This window comes from Crinia signifera, chromosome 1, assembly GCF_055691185.1.
Source record: "Crinia signifera chromosome 1, ASM5569118v1, whole genome shotgun sequence".
Taxonomy (NCBI): Eukaryota; Metazoa; Chordata; class Amphibia; order Anura; family Myobatrachidae; genus Crinia; species Crinia signifera.
Window position 1 is genome coordinate 472,061,152 of NC_139217.1, and position 17,397 is coordinate 472,078,548.

A 17,397-nucleotide genomic window follows, 5' to 3' on the forward strand; every position below is an offset into this window, starting at 1 on the left:
ATATAATGCCCCACAGAACCCAGATTGGGAACCACTTGCCTACAAAAGAACTTTAATCTATCCAGCAGTGCACACTGCGCTTCTGAAAGCATCTAAACTCCTTTTTCCCGCTCCTATGTATAAACCTAACTTGAAAACCAACCAGCGGCTTAGTTACTGACAGGAGTAAACCTAACTGTCCTCTGCCCATTACTGCGTCCAACCCCCCCGATCCCAAGTATTCGTGATCAGCAGAAGAAATGTCGGGGACAATATTTACAGCTACAGCAGCGAAATTAAATCGGACAGCAAACTCCGTGATAAATCAGTTTATTCTCATGTTAGACGTCAACCTGCGTTTTGTTTCTTTTATCCAATAACATTATATGGCCAATACTAAGATAGAAAAAAATCCACTGCACGTTCTCCATTCTCAGCTGTACGACTCTTGCAGCGAAGCATTCACGTAATAAGGAGCCAGACATGTATTTGTTGCTTGAGTTCCTCCACAAACGCACATAAATATGAACCTTCTAACAAGCCGGAGGCCAGCGCCAGCAGTCTGCGCACAGAGGCAACTGAACGGCTCGCTGCACCTCCGCTCACACGAAGGTCTGGATTCATGGTTCTAGTTCGGACGAGGGGCTGAAGGCATCAGAGCTGTGGGTTTATCAAGCAACAAAATACAGGACCGGTTCCAGGTACTGCGAGTCACAAAGTCAGGTCTGAGGAATGGCCGCCCTGCGCTCTACAGTTCTGAAAGCACAGAGATGCTCTGGTAACCAGGAGGTGGGGAAAAAAAAAAAGGTTTCTGCCCAAGAGCCCTGACACCCGTCTTCTCACACCCAGATAACAAAACAAAAAACGAGGAGGAGTGAGGTGCGCAGACTGAGGAATGGAAAGCAAAGTGTCCATTAACGTAGGAATATCGCTGCTGTACAAGTCAGATGGTGTCGGGGGCTCGTCTAGCCATAGAGGTCGTCTTCTTCTTCAGCAAAGTGGCTTCCACCAGAACCGCTGCCTGTACCTTGGCTTGGGCCAGGTCCTCCCTGGGTCCCAGAGGGAAATCTACAGAGGAGAACATATATATTTTACTATATGCAAAACACCCAACACAAAACTATTTACATTATCTGCTCATCTTATTCTATAATGATCAATGCAGGAATATCAAAGTGTGCAATCATTACTGCTGACTTTACAACGGACCTAATGGTAAACCCCTCCACCCATTAGTTACCCTTTCTCTGTTCCACAGTAAGAATCCAGCTGTTTTACAGTCACTCGACTGCCCACTTTAAGATACCATAGAATCCAAGCACTTTTTTTAAAAAAAATGTTTGCGCAAAGACCCATAATTTTGGGCGCCTTACACACTATGGTGTAACGACCGTAGGTAATCAGCGTATAACGGCAGCAACTTACCTGAAACTGCCGAATCCGCGACTCTGCTGCAGGGTCTGTGCAAACATTTCATATTTTCTGATGTCATTGTCACTGACTGAGCGACGGGCGAAGCGCATAGCCTCCTCAAAGTGATCGCGGCGGATTTCAGGTACAGGGTCATCTTCTTCCACCTCCTGTTTTGGAAAAGCCCAAATATGTGCAACAAAAAGGATCAGCGAACAGTTCAAAAGCATAGGATAGAAAAAAATAAAATAAAAACTGTAAAACATGATCATTGTATTTTTGTAATCCCGATGTCATCTGGTTTCAGCTATACATACCATGGCTGAAGGGTTGGTCTGTCGCTCCCGTTCCCTCCTAATCTCATTCTCAATGGATTCCCTGATGGCCAGCTTGCAGGCTCGCTGACAAATTTCCGTCAGGTCAGCCCCAGAGAAACCATTGGTCATCTTGGCCAAGAAGTCTATATCCACATCCTACAGGACACAAGCATATAATGAGCCCTATACAAGGATGTGGTTAGGGGGATACAGAATTCTGATGTCTTCTTGCACACGTCCCATGTCTGAATAATCTGGAGGTCACTATCTGTATATAAGGGGGTCTTCATGTACCTTGGCAATTGGCGACTTCCTCAGATTGGCCTTCAGGATAGCCATACGGGACTTCTCATCTGGCAGAGGGATGTAGATCAGCTGATCCAGACGTCCAGGACGCAGAATGGCGGGGTCAATGATGTCCGGTCTGTTGGTGGCTCCAATGATGAAGACATTCTTTTTGGTAGACATTCCATCCATCTCGGTCAGGATTTGGTTAATTACTCGGTCAGCAGCTCCACCACCATCACCGACGTTACCACCACGGGCCTTGGCAATGGAGTCCAACTCATCAAAGAACAGGACACAGGGAGCAGCTTGCCGAGCCTAGAACATAAGGGGACAAACTCTTAGAGAACTCATGTGAAGTGCGAAGTATGATCACAATATGCGCTTAGTACATTCCTTACCTTGTCAAAGATCTCCCGGACGTTGGCCTCGGACTCTCCGAACCACATTGTAAGCAGCTCGGGGCCTTTGATAGAGATGAAGTTGGCTTGACATTCGTTGGCAATGGCCTTGGCTAACAAAGTTTTACCACATCCAGGTGGCCCGTAAAATAGTACGCCTTTAGATGGGGTCATTCCAAACTTCAAGAACTTGTCTGGATGTTCCACAGGGTACTGAAAGGGGAAAAGCAGCAAGCATGAAACAGGGCACAGGCCGAACCGTAATGCAACGCTATTATCACCCACAACCAATCAGCAACATTAAATATTCTGGTGACATCGCGCTAACGGCCCCACCCCAAGTCAGCGGCCCAAACGCTAGCAACCTGATGATGTACTGGTGCTTCTCAGGAACACAGAGCATCCTGGCTCCACTCACCTGAACCAGCTCCTGCAGCTCCCTCTTCACATCTTCCAAGCCACCAATATCCTCCCAAGTAACCTGTGGCACCTCCACCACGGTCTCACGCAGTGCGGACGGGTTACTCTGACTTAGTGCCCACTGCCAGGGGGAGAAGACACAAATTGTTATCCATCAGTTACAGTGAAATGGTCTCATCATCTGACAGACTGATGTGGGAAAGACAGGATCACGTACCCTGAAGTCATCCATTGTGACGGCCAATGAATTCATCACTTCAGCATCTATAGTCTCATCTTCCAGGTCTATGAGGTCCATCTTCTTGCGGATGGCTTGCAGAGCGGCCTCGGAGCACAGGGCAGCCAGATCGGCCCCCACGTGACCGTGGGTCTCATTAGCGACCTGTGTGGGGAGAAGAAGAGACTGCTCCTGAGGTCTGCGGAATAAATATTCTGAGAACCAGTCACTCCCAGTATGGGTCTATGGACAGTGTGACCCCCAATGTCATCACCAGTACCAACCGCACAGTATTCTATCTGTAAGTGTGTAGCGCAGTGCAGACATACATACACACACAATGTGCGGATATTACATTATACCTTACTGCTATACAATATTTCAGTTTCTATTCATTTGCATTTATATATATTATAGGTTATATGAATCAAAGGAAATACCCAATGAGAATGAAACAAAATAATCAGGTCAGGGTTATAAATAGACAGAAAAGGGTGGTGTTTTTAAGAAGTGACAAAGGAGGTTAAAGGTCACCCAGGGAATATTGTTAGGACAGGCTAGACGGGTGGTGATTTGGTGGAATCTAATATTGGGCTTATTTACTGAGGTCATTTGTCTCCAATAGCATTACATGGAAAACACAGTGAGGCACAGAGTAAAGCAGTTTTTAATGGCCGGTAGAAAATAAATCAGATTAACCATTTCGATGATATACCTAGAAATTTTCAGAGCTGAGCTATGTCACCTATTTGTAGGTGTATGTCAGTGGTAAACCACCATCTGGCAGCAACCCCATTATTCCCCCCCCCCCCCCCCCCCCATCCCTTGCCCACAGCCAAGCACTCCTGTCTCTGCTCTCGGAAGTTCGGGTGTCGCTCTGCATCCAAAAGCACGAACACTTGAGCCAGCCAGAACTTCAGAGCGTCCACAAACTGCCAAATCCTGCCGGGGCTGCTGCAAAACACCAGCGGCTGCAGCTTCTGTGGGGAGTATTTCTAGGGCAGGACAAACCTGCCCTGGTATGTTTGTCCTGCTCCAGGAAAACCCACCACTCAAGGGGTTAATCTGGGAGTGCGCAGACATAGCACCATAATAAACACTAAGCTGTGTAGGGTTGCTATTCTAAAGCTGCCAATGATAACACGCAGACAAGAGACATTCCTAACCGCATCACCATCGCATCATACAGGACACCCTCAGCGATAATGAGCCTCCCGTATCCCACTTCAGGATATATAGGCATGATGCCAAACATTGACCGTACCTGTTCTAGATCCACATCATCAGCCAATTTCATGTTCTTGGTGTGAATCTGTAGAATTTCCAGCCTGCCGGTAGCATCTGGGATTCCAATATCAACTTCTCTGTCGAATCGGCCTGTAGGGGGCAGAGTATTACTTAGAGGAGACTAAAGACAGCAGACATCGGACCTATGTAACCACAGATGATTGGGGACCTTACCGAAACGTCTGAGTGCTGGGTCGATGCTGTTGGGACGATTGGTGGCAGCCATCACTATGACATGTGCTCTCTGTTTCAGGCCGTCCATAAGAGTCAGCAGCTGAGACACGATACGACGTTCTACTTCTCCGTGAGTCTGCAGAGAGGACGGACAAGAGTCAGAGGGTTCCGCACCTCTGTACCCCACCAGCCGGAGCAGACGTCAGTCTGTATATACACACCTTCTCTCTCTTAGGAGCGATGGCGTCCAGCTCGTCTATGAAGATAATGGCGGGGGCGTTCTTCTCCGCTTCCTCAAAGGCTTTGCGGAGGTTGCTCTCAGACTCTCCGGCCAGTTTACTCATAATCTCAGGACCTGGGCAGAGCAGGTGGGGACCAGATATTAGTACTGTAACTAGTAGGATGGTGAGTCTGCACTCGCAGGGACAGACCCAATACAAATAATACTTTGTACCCAGCAGGCACCTTGTATCAATGAGAATAGAAAAACAACGTTAGAAATGCATAAAAAGCATTTGGGCTGCACGAGAGGCTGAACCTAATACATCCCAGAAATACAGATGTGTCCATTCACATACAGACCTCTGCCCAGATGACTCCCGGCCATGATGTGGCAGCGTGCAGCAGCAGCGTGCCGTTTTGAGAGGCTTTCAGCCCAAAATCGCCCAGTGTGTATGGGCCTTTAGATGTACAAATATCTGTCACCGTGAAGGAAAGGGGGTATGGGGGACACCACACCCGCCCCTACAACAATCCGTGCAAGTCTAGTACTGATGATCTGCTGATGTGTGTATTGACACATCCGGCTGCCCCCACTGCCCCTGCAGAAGCCGACGCATGTCTATATACGCATGTCAGGAGGAAAAACGATAAGCCACAAATGTGGGTTCTTTTAATAACATCAGAATGATTTGTCGCCACCAGCATGACAATAGTTAGAGGTCTGCAGATAATGAATATACCGACACACACTTTCGTAAAGTGTCTTATTCACATCCCTAATAAGACAGAGGTCCTTGGACACTGGTACTGCATGTGTGCGTGTGTGTATGTGTAACTCAGGCAGACGATGGTTCTAATACATGTTATGTACACCATGCCTCATTATTATGCGTAATCTGTGACTTCACATTATTACTTTGGTCTCAAAATTATTTCTATAGTGTTGTTAGTACACTGAGCAACTGTGCTAGAACCTCAGAGGAGGGAGATATGGAGACATACAGAAGCCTGTACTGGTAACACACTGAATACTATACGCGGGCCCTTCCTACAGGTATATGTACAGCATGAGCAGTCTCTGCTGAAACACACCCCTCCAATCCCTTACCATTAATGAGGAAGAAGAATGCGCCAGTTTCATTAGCAACAGCTCGGGCAATGAGGGTTTTCCCGGTTCCGGGGGGTCCGTACAGCAGAATTCCTCGGGGAGGCTGCGTTTCACAAGAGAGACAACTGTTAATGTCACCTGTACTCATAAAAGGGAAAGGTGCAGAATGTACGTCCCACACACAGCGTACAACAAGCGACAGTAATTACCTTCACGCCAATAGCCTTGAATAGTGCCGGGTGTCTCAGCGGAAGCTCCACCATCTCCTTGATCTGGGCCAACTGCTTCCTGCACCCCCCGATGTCATCATAGCCCACTTCATTTAGAGACTCCTCCTCATCCTGCCAGGACAGACATTTTTTTTTTTTAATTTATTAAGTTTTTATATAGCGTACACATTCCGCAGCGAATATTATTTGAACATTCAAATCAGTCCCTGCCACAGTGGAGCTTACAACCTTATATTCTCTATCACATATACAGACGCACACAGCCATTCTAAGGTTATTTTTTGTTGGAAGCCAATTAACCTACCAGACTATTTCTGGAAGGAAACCCTCGCAAGTACGGGGAGAATATACAAACTCCACACAGTTAGGGCCATGGTGGGAATTGACCCATGATCTCAGCGCTGTGGAGCAGTAATGCTAACCATTACACCATCCGTGCGGCCCCAATGAAGCATTGTAGCAGCGAGGTGCAATACTACACAGATGCCTCACTGTGAATGCGGTCTCTTTCCAAAACACATAGGGCCTTATTCTAGTTCACTCTGACAAAATCCTTCTTAGATGGACAAAACCATGTGCACTGCAGGTGGGGCAGATGTTACTTGTGCAGAGAGAGTTAGATTTGGGTGGGGTTTTACCTCAAAGTGAGATCTATATTGCAGTGTAAAAATAATGCAGCCAGTATTTACCCTGCACAGAAGCAAAATAACTCACCCAAATCTAAATTTCTCTGCACGTTTTACATCTGCCCCACCTGCAGTGCACATGGTTTTGTCCATCTAAGAAGGATTTTGTCAGAAAGAGTGAACTAGAATAAGGCCCATAGTGACTGCAGCCCAGCGGCCATGTAGACCTCTCTGAAGCACAGGTGACACTATTGTAAGACCACGGTTCCTAGCACTGGTGGAGAAGGGACAAGACACTGACCATCCTGCGGTCAGTGTTCTCGTGCACTTACCTCTCGTTTAATAGGCTCTCCTTCACAGTGGATCACAGTGTCCGGGGCAACAATACAGTAAGGGCTGGGATCCGTCTCCACCACCTTAAACTCCACCGCACGCATCCCACCGCGGACCAGGAAGATGTCACCTAAGATACAACACACATTAAGCCAGTTACCAACTGTATGCACAAAATGAAGTGAGCCCCTAATAAACTCAGACACCAACCCCCCAGTAATGGGGAAACCCGACACTATTCCCAAATTCCCCATTATCAGGACAGAAAATACCTGAACTACGTTGGAAGATTAAGGGTCGGAGTTATTGCTGTTAGGCTGTAGCCGATGTTACAAAGGGCCAGAACTAAATACCAGGACAATAATGGGCACAGTACACGACCTGCGCGGCACTGAGCGGGCCCTGGGCTGCACCATGCAGACACACTACAGATAGTCACCAGGTAAATACCTTTTCTGATTGGCCTGTAGGCTTCCAGGAAATAAGGTTTGAGATACACTTCAAACAGGTTGCCGGTAATACCCTCCACGGTGTCATCTATGGGCAGCACGTGGATCCGCTTGCCGTACTTCACATCGGGATACGGCTGAATGCTGCAGACACAAACATATTCCGACAATCACAATGTGATAACAATAGAACACAACTTGATGAGCAGTTCTGATCACTTCCATGTTACTCCTCATCTGATCATTATGCGATAGACTCATCAGTCCGGTCACTGCTGGAACAGATCCATCAGCACACAATTGTCCAGCGAAGGCTACAGATTAGGATTGTGCTGGGTAATGTGTATGGCGGACAACAGAGCAACCCACAAGCCAGCCCTCGTCTCGAGGTTATTCCAGTAATAGAGGTGAGTGCATTCAACTGCAAATTGTGATCGCCCCACTTTGGTGTCCAGCTCCCATCACAATACATTGCCTTGATATCACAGACAATAGCTGCAGTGCTGGGGGCAGATTTGGGCATTGCAGGTGGTTTATAGCTGGTGGGTGAGGCAGGAAGCAGCTGGTGCATGGAGAGGGTAAGTGCATGTGGTATTAGGGGAGGGGACAGAGTTGGTGACAGCTTGGGCAGTGCTGAAAGTAGGGGATGGGAAAGGGTAGATGGCAGCTAAGGCAAGCAGTACTATGGCCAGTGCTGGGAGAGCAGCAAAATTGTGACAAGGCGGGATTAGGTGGAGGTGGCACATAGCTCCCTCAGCTGTGTCCCTCTAGCACACGAGGCAGACACCTACCCCACCTAGGACTAGTACTCATGTAGAACAGACTGATCTAGGGTACGGGCTACAAACCAATGACTGATCTCTCAGTCCAGTGACCGACCAGCACAATACAGAAATGCGTGAGGATGTGAGATCTCTAGCAGAGAAATATACACAGGGCCAGTGGTAATACACTTATCAGACAGTGACCTATAAATAGGAGACGCAGGTCGCATGTAAATGGGATACATAACTGTTCTGTTAGCATTGAGCGGACACTACCTCATAACATCTCCGAGTCGCACCCTCAGGTTATTTCGGACAACACGATTCATGCGGATCTTCTCATCAGGACAGGTATCATCAGACAGGACTATGCACACAGCTTCTCGTCTCTTCTTTCCCTTCAGGAGGACGGTGTCTCCGCGGAACAGCTGCAGCTCGTCCATCTTACCCTGCAAGACAAAGGCGCCATCCGTTACTAACAGACCCAACTACAGGCCGCACAGTAACAGAGAGCAGCTTCTGCATCCGGATGCAGGGAACTATCACACACATTGCTAACGTACATGTGATGGAAGTGACCGTATAAGATTAATCCATATAGCACCAACCAATGCGCATACTACTTACAGTATAGTGGAAATAGAATGCAAGTTGGTACTTATGTATTAGCAGGGCGCCCATTACGTAGTGGTGTATTGAGAATACCAATACACCGCTATGCTGGCTACGCAAACTACAGAACTTACGTAGTCAGAGCTGTGCTAATACATAATGGGTCATATCCCCACTATCCACGTGGGCGTGTAGTAAATGTCCGAAAGTGTGGCGAGCGCAGCGAGCCCTGCAAATCTGCGTTCCCTTGCGGGGCTCGCTGCTCTCGCCACACTTTCGAAATTTAACTCCACGCCCACGTGGATAATGGGGGTATGATGTGGATAGTGGGGAGATCATTGTGTTAGTGGGTGTTGTGTGTGTAGTGCAAAATATTTACACTCAACTATGTCCCCGGCGCCTCCGGCACTCGGCTCCCCGCAGTCGCATCCTCCATGACCGTCCCCGGCGGCAGCAGCAATGTACGCAATTAGCGCAGTGCCGCTGGGGGAGCAGGGAAACCATGTGATGCTCCCCCAGCGGCAGTACGCTGAATTACGTACATTGCTGCCGCCCAGCCATGACGCATCTCCCCCCCGCAGCACCGGCGGTATCTCCCCCCTCCGCCGCCGGACAAGCCCCGCCCCCAGTAAGTGTAACTGCAAAGCCACATATTAGCAGGGCGCATGGCTACGCTACACTGACAACGTAGCCGGGGGGGGGGGGGGGGGGGGGTGTGTGTGTGTGTGTGTGTGTGTGTGTGTGTGTGTGTGTGTGTGTGTGTGTGTGTGTGTGTGTGTGTGTGTGTGTGTGTGTGTGTGTATATATATACACACACACACACACACACATAGATGCATAGTGTCCGCGAGACACCAAAACACTGCCATCTGTTGGCAGCAAGTGAAACTACATCTCTTTCTCTCTCACATGCACCAACACAGAAGGTAGCAGACTAGCTTTCGAAGCTTTTGCTTTGAGCGTGCTTACTAGTTATAGATATGCTGATTAGAAGCGTTTAGTATTTAGAGCATTTCCCATATGTGGATCTACAAGTCTCAGCATGGCAGCACCTCATTAGGTTTAGAATTAGGGTGTGCAGTCCAAGGACCCACCTTATGCAAAGGTTATTTAATGTATGTGGTTTATACTCTGTATATATGTGTGCATATATCAATACAACATTACCAGATTTATAGATATACTAGTTAGAAGAATGCGCTCCTGCCCCTCTAGCAGCCTGTCTGTCCATCCCAGGCATCGCGCTCAGCAGCTGGACCTGCCCACCCGCAGTTAAGTCGCCAGCCAGACCCACCCCCAGGATCACTAAACGTACACAACACTGCAGACACTATGGCCTTTATACACACCTGGGACAGAGACACCACGCTGTTGTCTTCATTGATCGCTTCATCTACAATCAAGCGATTGGGTCGGCTCTTCTGCTTCAAAATGGCGGTGGATAAATCATCCGCTTTGGTGCTGTGGGAGACAGAATGGACGGTGAGTGCGTTATAGGACAACGGAGAGTCTCCGGCCTCTTCTACAGCGTTTTCAAGTCAGGCAGTGTCACTATTTCAGTAGCTGACATTAAATCACTGACCACTTAGCCACAACCCTGGTTATCGCGCTGCTGAATATACATTATACATCTAGCGTCAATACGCCATGCAGAGTGAGATACCTGGCATGAATCAGCTGGCAGTCCGCACGGTCTCAGTCGCAATGTAATATAACCAGGACTGCGCTGATGGGATATATGTCAGGCTGTATACGGAGCAGGAAAGAAGGTGCTTTGTTTTGTAGCACATAATGTACAGATCAGAGACTCAGTCGCACACAGATATACAAGGGTCACCACATTACTCAGCACGGACTGCTCGTGTGTCCTAGCTGCAGTTTCAGCAAAAAAGTAGGAAAAGAAAGAAAATCCAGATGGCGTGCAGAGAGGGGCTGTTTGGTGGGAGGACACAATGCAATATAGGAGGGAGGAGCGAGATTACACTTATTTACAACCTGTTCCCTGAAACGAAACTGGAGGCTGCTGTGTCACAGTCTCACATCACAGGCAGTGACGTCCTACATCTGAAACCTGAGCTGGGTAAGCAGCGAGGCTGACCCCAGGGAAACAGCCAGACACTAACAGTGCCTGGCAACAGACGTACAGCCACAGACAAAGCTGAGAACACACACACACACACACACACACACACACAATACAGTGCGACACTAACCTATCACACACACAGAGCCAGCAGTCACAGCGCAATACAGTGCAACACTAACCTAACACACACACAGAGCCAGAAGTCACAGCGCAATACAGTGCAACACTAACCTATCACACACAGAGCCAGCAGTCACAGCGCAATACAGTGCAACACTAACCTAACAAACAGAGCCAGCAGTCACAGCGCAATACAGTGTGACACAGAACCAGAGTGCAATACAGTGCAACACTAACCTAACACACAGAGCCAACACCCGCAGCGCAATACAGTGCAACACAGAGCCAACAGCCACAGCACAATACAGTGCGACACAGAGCCAGAGTGCAATACAGTGCAACACTAACCTAACAGAGCCAACACCCGCAGCGCAATACAGTGCGACAGAGCCAACAGCAACAGCACAATACAGTGCGACACAGAGCCAGAGTGCAATACAGTGCAACACTAACCTAACACAGAGCCAACAGATGCAGCGCAATACAGTGTGACACAGAGCCAGTCAGAGTGCAATACAGTGCAACACTAACATAACAGAGCCAACAGCCGCAGCACAACACTAACATAACAGAGCCAACAGCCGCAGTGCAATACAGTGCGACACAGAGCCAACAGCCACAGCGCAATACAGTGCGACACAGAGCCAGAGTGCAATACAGTGCAACACTAACCTAACACAGAGCCAACAGCCGCAGCGCAATACAGTGCGACGCGGAGCCAACAGCCACAGCGCAATACAGTGCGACGCAGAGCCAACAGCCACAGCGCAATACAGTGCGACGCAGAGCCAACAGCCACAGCGCAATACAGTGCGACGCAGAGCCAACAGCCACAGCGCAATACAGTGCGACGCAGCCAACAGCCACAGCGCAATACAGTGCAACACAGAGCCAACAGCCACAGCACAATACAGTGCGACACAGAGCCAGAGTGCAATACAGTGCAACACTAACCTAACACAGAGCCAACAGATGCAGCGCAATACAGTGTGACACAGAGCCAGTCAGAGTGCAATACAGTGCAACACTAACATAACAGAGCCAACAGCCGCAGCACAACACTAACATAACAGAGCCAACAGCCGCAGTGCAATACAGTGCGACACAGAGCCAACAGCCACAGCGCAATACAGTGCGACACAGAGCCAACAGCCACAGCGCAATACAGTGCGACACAGAGCCAACAGCCACAGCGCAATACAGTGCGACACAGAGCCAACAGCCACAGCGCAATACAGTGCGACACAGAGCCAACAGCCACAGCGCAATACAGTGCGACACAGAGCCAACAGCCACAGCGCAATACAGTGCGACACAGAGCCAGAGTGCAATACAGTGCAACACTAACCTAACACAGAGCCAACAGCCGCAGCGCAATACAGTGCGACGCGGAGCCAACAGCCGCAGCGCAATACAGTGCGACGCGGAGCCAACAGCCACAGCGCAATACAGTGCGACGCAGAGCCAACAGCCACAGCGCAATACAGTGCGACGCAGAGCCAACAGCCACAGCGCAATACAGTGCGACGCAGCCAACAGCCACAGCGCAATACAGTGCGACAGAGCCAGAGTGCAATACAGTGCAACACTAACCTAACACAGAGCCAACAGATGCAGCGCAATACAGTGCGACGCAGAGCCAACAGCCACAGCACAATACAGTGCGACGCAGAGCCAACAGCCACAGCACAATACAGTGCGACACTAACCTACCAGAAAAGCAATGGCCACAGCGCCACTCAGTGCTAACAGCCACAGCACAATAGTGTGAGATGAACATATTACTGAGGGGCCCATTCTCTTCCATGTAGTAACACTGCATGATGCAGCGTGATGTATATTGTGCACATCACTTATATACAGTAGCCTGGCAGTTGGCATGTGAGGTAACATGCAGTTGCCATGTTTGGCACTAGGATAGGGTAAGAATGGCAGCATGTAACAGAATTACCCCGAGTCAGGCACCAGTAATCAGCGGGCCTCTCCGGTCATGTCACTGATACAGATAGTGTACTGGCTACATGTTCATACAGGGGCATAAGGAGACCACTTCTACTTTGCAATTAATGGGTGCCGGATGGCCTACTGACGGTCAGTAGACAGATGTTAGGATCCACACTTACAGGGGCTATTCTCCCTCGTGGGTGTCCACATTCCCCATAGAGGGGGAAGAGAATCTGGGGCAAGCGAAGCGAGCCCACAAGGGGCTTTTTCATGCTTGCCCCTCTGTCGGGATTCCGATGTCGGTATAACTGTGGTAATCACGACTATTGTGAGGTCATACCACACCCGTACTTAGGGAAAGCCACCAGCATGAGCCAGGATCTCTCTATAATGGATTACATACGGGTTACTCAGAGCTTGGCGAGGTCACACATTCTGAGGGCTTACTAGGAAGTACAACCAGACTTCCCAAGGTGACAAGTTCAGGTTCTTGGACAAAAGTCTATTTTCAATGATAACTTGTTCCGGTGTTGCTGCACAATTGTGACTCATAACTGGTCCAAACATAGACACATTGGGGATTTGGGGAATAAGTCAGCACAATTCTCTGTAGACCTGTCCCACTCGCTAGTGTTGAGTCTAGAACCCGGCACCTTTCAAAATCTCTGCAGTTCTCTTTCCTGCCTGGGGTATCCCTCTGCTGAAATACAGATCAGACTGTGCAAGAAGCAAGCAGAGACTGATACCCCTTTAACATTGAAACTAATTACCGGGTACACGCCGGTTTCTTGGCGGTTTGACCAGATAATTAGTGCAACGTGAAAGGGGTTACCGGGTCCCGCAAATGGGTAGCAACACGGCAATAAGTACTGACAAAAAAATGCAGAGTTCTTACCGGTTTGTTTCCGTGCAGTGTGAACGGGTGGAGGAGGCAACGTTTGGAGCAGTGCCAGCTCTAAGTGCTGCCTCCTCCCCCACCCCTGGTTGACGTGCCGACTCCCCGCGGTGCCCTCTGATGACATCAGATGTGAAAGCAGTATTATACTCCAGGCAGGAAAAAGGAACTGCATGGGTTTAGAAAAGCGCAGGGTGCTAAAATGATCACTACCGCTCCGATCCTAATCAGAAGGGGAGGGGGAGGGGAGGGGGAGGGGCTGGAGTCTCATTACAGAGGGGCAATTTGATGGGATGTGCAGACAGGAATTGCTACATAGATCAGTGAGGAGCGAGGTAAAAGTTGTGATGCTGATGATGCCAGCCATATGCCAATACGAGATAGAACATCATGCTGGAACACCTGGTTTCCCTGCTTCCTGGAGTGTTATTAATGAGGGGTAAGAAAAAAAAGCCTTTGGCTCACAGGGGTAAAAAGGACCCCAATAGGTCAAAGTGCACAAGGGATGAAATGAAAATGGTCAGCATGAGTTTTTGAAATACTTCTTTCACATAGACGCCCCCAATTAGCGCACACTCCACTTACCATGGTTTGCGCCAGGAGCCTCGCACCGCTATTACTGCTGAGTACAGTAAATCACAATTTACCGCCCACGTGGATGATAAAGTACAAAAACGGTGATTATAATTAGTGCCAGTACTCGCAGCAGTTAAGGCCCATACACACTGGGCAACTGAGTTGATAGTCGCTCAAATCAGCCGGTTTGAGCGGCTTTCATCTCAAAGCCTCCCAGTGTGTATGCACCGGCAACGAGTGCTGCTGCACGCTCCTGCATCATCGCCGGGAAAGCCGGTCATCTGCTGGTTATACCAGCAGATAAACCGCTCCCCCCCCCCCAGTGATGAATGCTATCACCGCTGTCCATACTCGCTGGGCATAGTCACCCAGTGTGTACGGACCTTAAGACTATAGACTGCCGGAATGTATGAAGAAACACCTGCAGTGAAGGGGGAGGGATGGACATCGCATCACAATGTTTTTGAATCGATAGTGGTTTAACCATTTGACGGAGGCATTACGTTTTTCACCAATGAATGGCCGAAGCTTGTACTGGGAACTGCCCCCAGTCCCATCCGCGGGTTACCATGCTGCAAACTGTTTGGTACATGTGAATCTATTTTGATACAATGGATAGTTAGCATCACATTGAGAAACACGATGACGGAAGCACAGCCATCATTTGATGGTGGACATCTGATATCTTTCCCCAGGAAGGAGTCGCCTAAAGCATCTCACCCCCTGCAGTGTGTATGAGTGACCCCCGGCCCGTATACAGGAACCAGGAGACTTCCGGCCCGTATACAGGAACCAGGAGACTTCCGGCCCGTATACAGGAACCAGGAGACTTCCGGCCCGTATACAGGAACCAGGAGACTTCCGGCCCGTATACAGGAACCAGGAGACTTCCGGCCCGTATACAGGAACCAGGAGACTTCCGGCCCGTATACAGGAACCAGGAGACTTCCGGCCCGTATACAGGAACCAGGAGACTTCCGGCCCGTATACAGGAACCAGGAGACCCCCGGCCCGTATACAGGAACCAGTAGACCCCCGGCCCGTATACAGGAACCAGGAGACCCCCGGCCTGTATATAGGAACCAGGAGACCCCCGGCCTGTATATAGGAACCAGGAGACCCCCGGCCTGTATATAGGAACCAGGAGACCCCCGGCCTGTATATAGGAACCAGGAGACCCCCGGCCTGTATATAGGAACCAGGAGACCCCCAGTCTGTATATAAGAACCAGGAGACTTCCGGCCTGTATATAGGAACCAGGAGACCCCCGGCCTGTATATAGGAACCAGGAGACCCCCGGCCTGTATACAGGAACCAGTGACCCCCGGCCTGTATATAAGAACCAGGAGACCCCCGGCCTGTATATAAGAACCAGGGACCCCCAGTCTGTATATAGACCAGGGACCCCCAGCCTGTATATAGGAACCAGGAGACCCCCAGTCTGTATATAAGAACCAGGAGACTTCCGGCCTGTATATAGGAACCAGGAGACCCCCGGCCTGTATACAGGAACCAGGGACCCCCAGCCTGTATATAGACCAGGGACCCCCAGCCTGTATATAAGAACCAGGAGACCCCCGGCCTGTATATAAGAACCAGGGACCCCCAGTCTGTATATAGACCAGGGACCCCCAGTCTGTATATAGGAACCAGGAGACTTCCGGCCTGTATATAGGAACCAGGGGCTCCCAGCAGTGCGGGGCCTGGAGGGAGGCGCAGGCCCGGATGACACAGCAGGATGAAGGGAGAGCACTGGGCCGGACTCACTAGGCCGCACTCGGCTCCAGCGGGCAGTGGGACCAGACAGCCGGCTCACTCTCCGGGGATGGCTGCGTGTGAGAGGCCCCGGCCTGCCCTCCATCCCTCCCCGGCACTGACAGCTGCGGCCTACCGGCATCGCGCACTCACTCTGATCCGGAGGCCATCCTCAGTGTCCGGCCTGTGCCGCCCCTCTTCGCTGCTGGATGCTGAGTGTTCCCGCTGCTGTCGGACGCTCTGCCGTCGGTCTCCGGTACAGGTTCTGGGGTTCGGTCGGCGGCGCCCGGTGTCTTTCACTGTCTGACTGACTGCGGCGGGGGGGAGGAGCCTACGGCACGGCAAAGAGCTGCGTCATCCCCCGCTTCTGCGCATGCGGCAACTTCACCGCAACCAATCAGCGGCTGCCAGGACCGGGAGGCGGGCACAGAGAGGAGGCCACGAGCCGACAAGCCCCGCCCCCTGCGCTCTACCCGGGGCCCGCCTCCTATTCGATGGCCGCTCTGGGAATTACATCTGCCGGCGAGGGCTACCTAGCAACAGAGACTGCGGTCACCGATTGGCCAGAAATTGTGCAAGGGGGCGTGGCGCGGACGAAGGCACAGAAACTAGAATTCGCTGATTGGAGGAAGATGTTATCTGGCCGTAAATCATTGGGCATCCCGCCTGTCAGTCATCCTAGCAGCAGCCATATATAATAGTGCTGCTTAGTCATGGACATGTGTGTAAGAGACTATTGTGTCTCTCAGGATCCTGTGTTACCTCACATGTAACAAGGGGGGGCCTCCTTACTGCCAAAACTGCCCTAGGTGACACCCCATGAGTTATATCCTACCTGAGCAGAGGCAACATGGCTGCTTCCACTCAGTAACATGCAGATAACCATCTCTGTATGAGCAAGGGCCAAAATGGAGTAGCATCAGAGTCGCCCTATGGGCCTAATTCAGATTGATTTGCTCCCCTGCGTGTTCATGCAGGGGAGCGATGCTTTGTGAATGCGCATAGTCAGTTGCGCATGTGCAAGCGGCCAGGGCAAATAGATTATTTGACCAGGGAATTCGCCCATGGGAACACCCTGCATGTCATGGGCATTCCCATGAAAACACTGGGCGTTCTCCTGATAATTCCCAGATGACGCGGGCAGCGGACGTCAGCAGCCAGCCCCCGTCCAGTACAGGCACTCGCAG

At 50.2% G+C, this 17,397-nt stretch overlaps 1 protein-coding gene across 1 annotated transcript; it reads right to left on the bottom strand.

The window, feature by feature from the left end:
- Positions 1-293: 293 nt before the first annotated feature.
- VCP (valosin containing protein) lies at positions 294-16,575 on the bottom strand. The gene is made up of 17 exons (XM_083155420.1): positions 16,364-16,575; positions 10,184-10,295; positions 8,499-8,671; positions 7,460-7,602; positions 7,009-7,139; positions 6,030-6,161; positions 5,821-5,923; positions 4,712-4,845; positions 4,491-4,626; positions 4,294-4,406; positions 3,030-3,194; positions 2,811-2,933; positions 2,393-2,605; positions 2,001-2,309; positions 1,707-1,862; positions 1,405-1,559; positions 294-1,047 (listed from the first exon to the last, which is right to left on the bottom strand). The coding sequence occupies exons 1-17, from the start codon at positions 16,378-16,380 to the stop codon at positions 945-947; spliced, it is 2,418 nt and encodes an 805-aa protein (XP_083011546.1). The 5' UTR covers positions 16,381-16,575; the 3' UTR covers positions 294-944.
- Between the last annotated feature and the right edge of the window lie 822 nt (positions 16,576-17,397).

Excerpts from the sequence above, each read along its gene's own strand:
- VCP (XM_083155420.1), bottom strand. Across the intron at positions 7,140-7,459 it reads CTACAGGCCAATCAGAAAAG|GTGACATCTTCCTGGTCCGC; the intron begins GTATTTACCTGG and ends GTTGTATCTTAG. Across the intron at positions 2,310-2,392 it reads TCCGGGAGATCTTTGACAAG|GCTCGGCAAGCTGCTCCCTG; the intron begins GTAAGGAATGTA and ends CTTATGTTCTAG.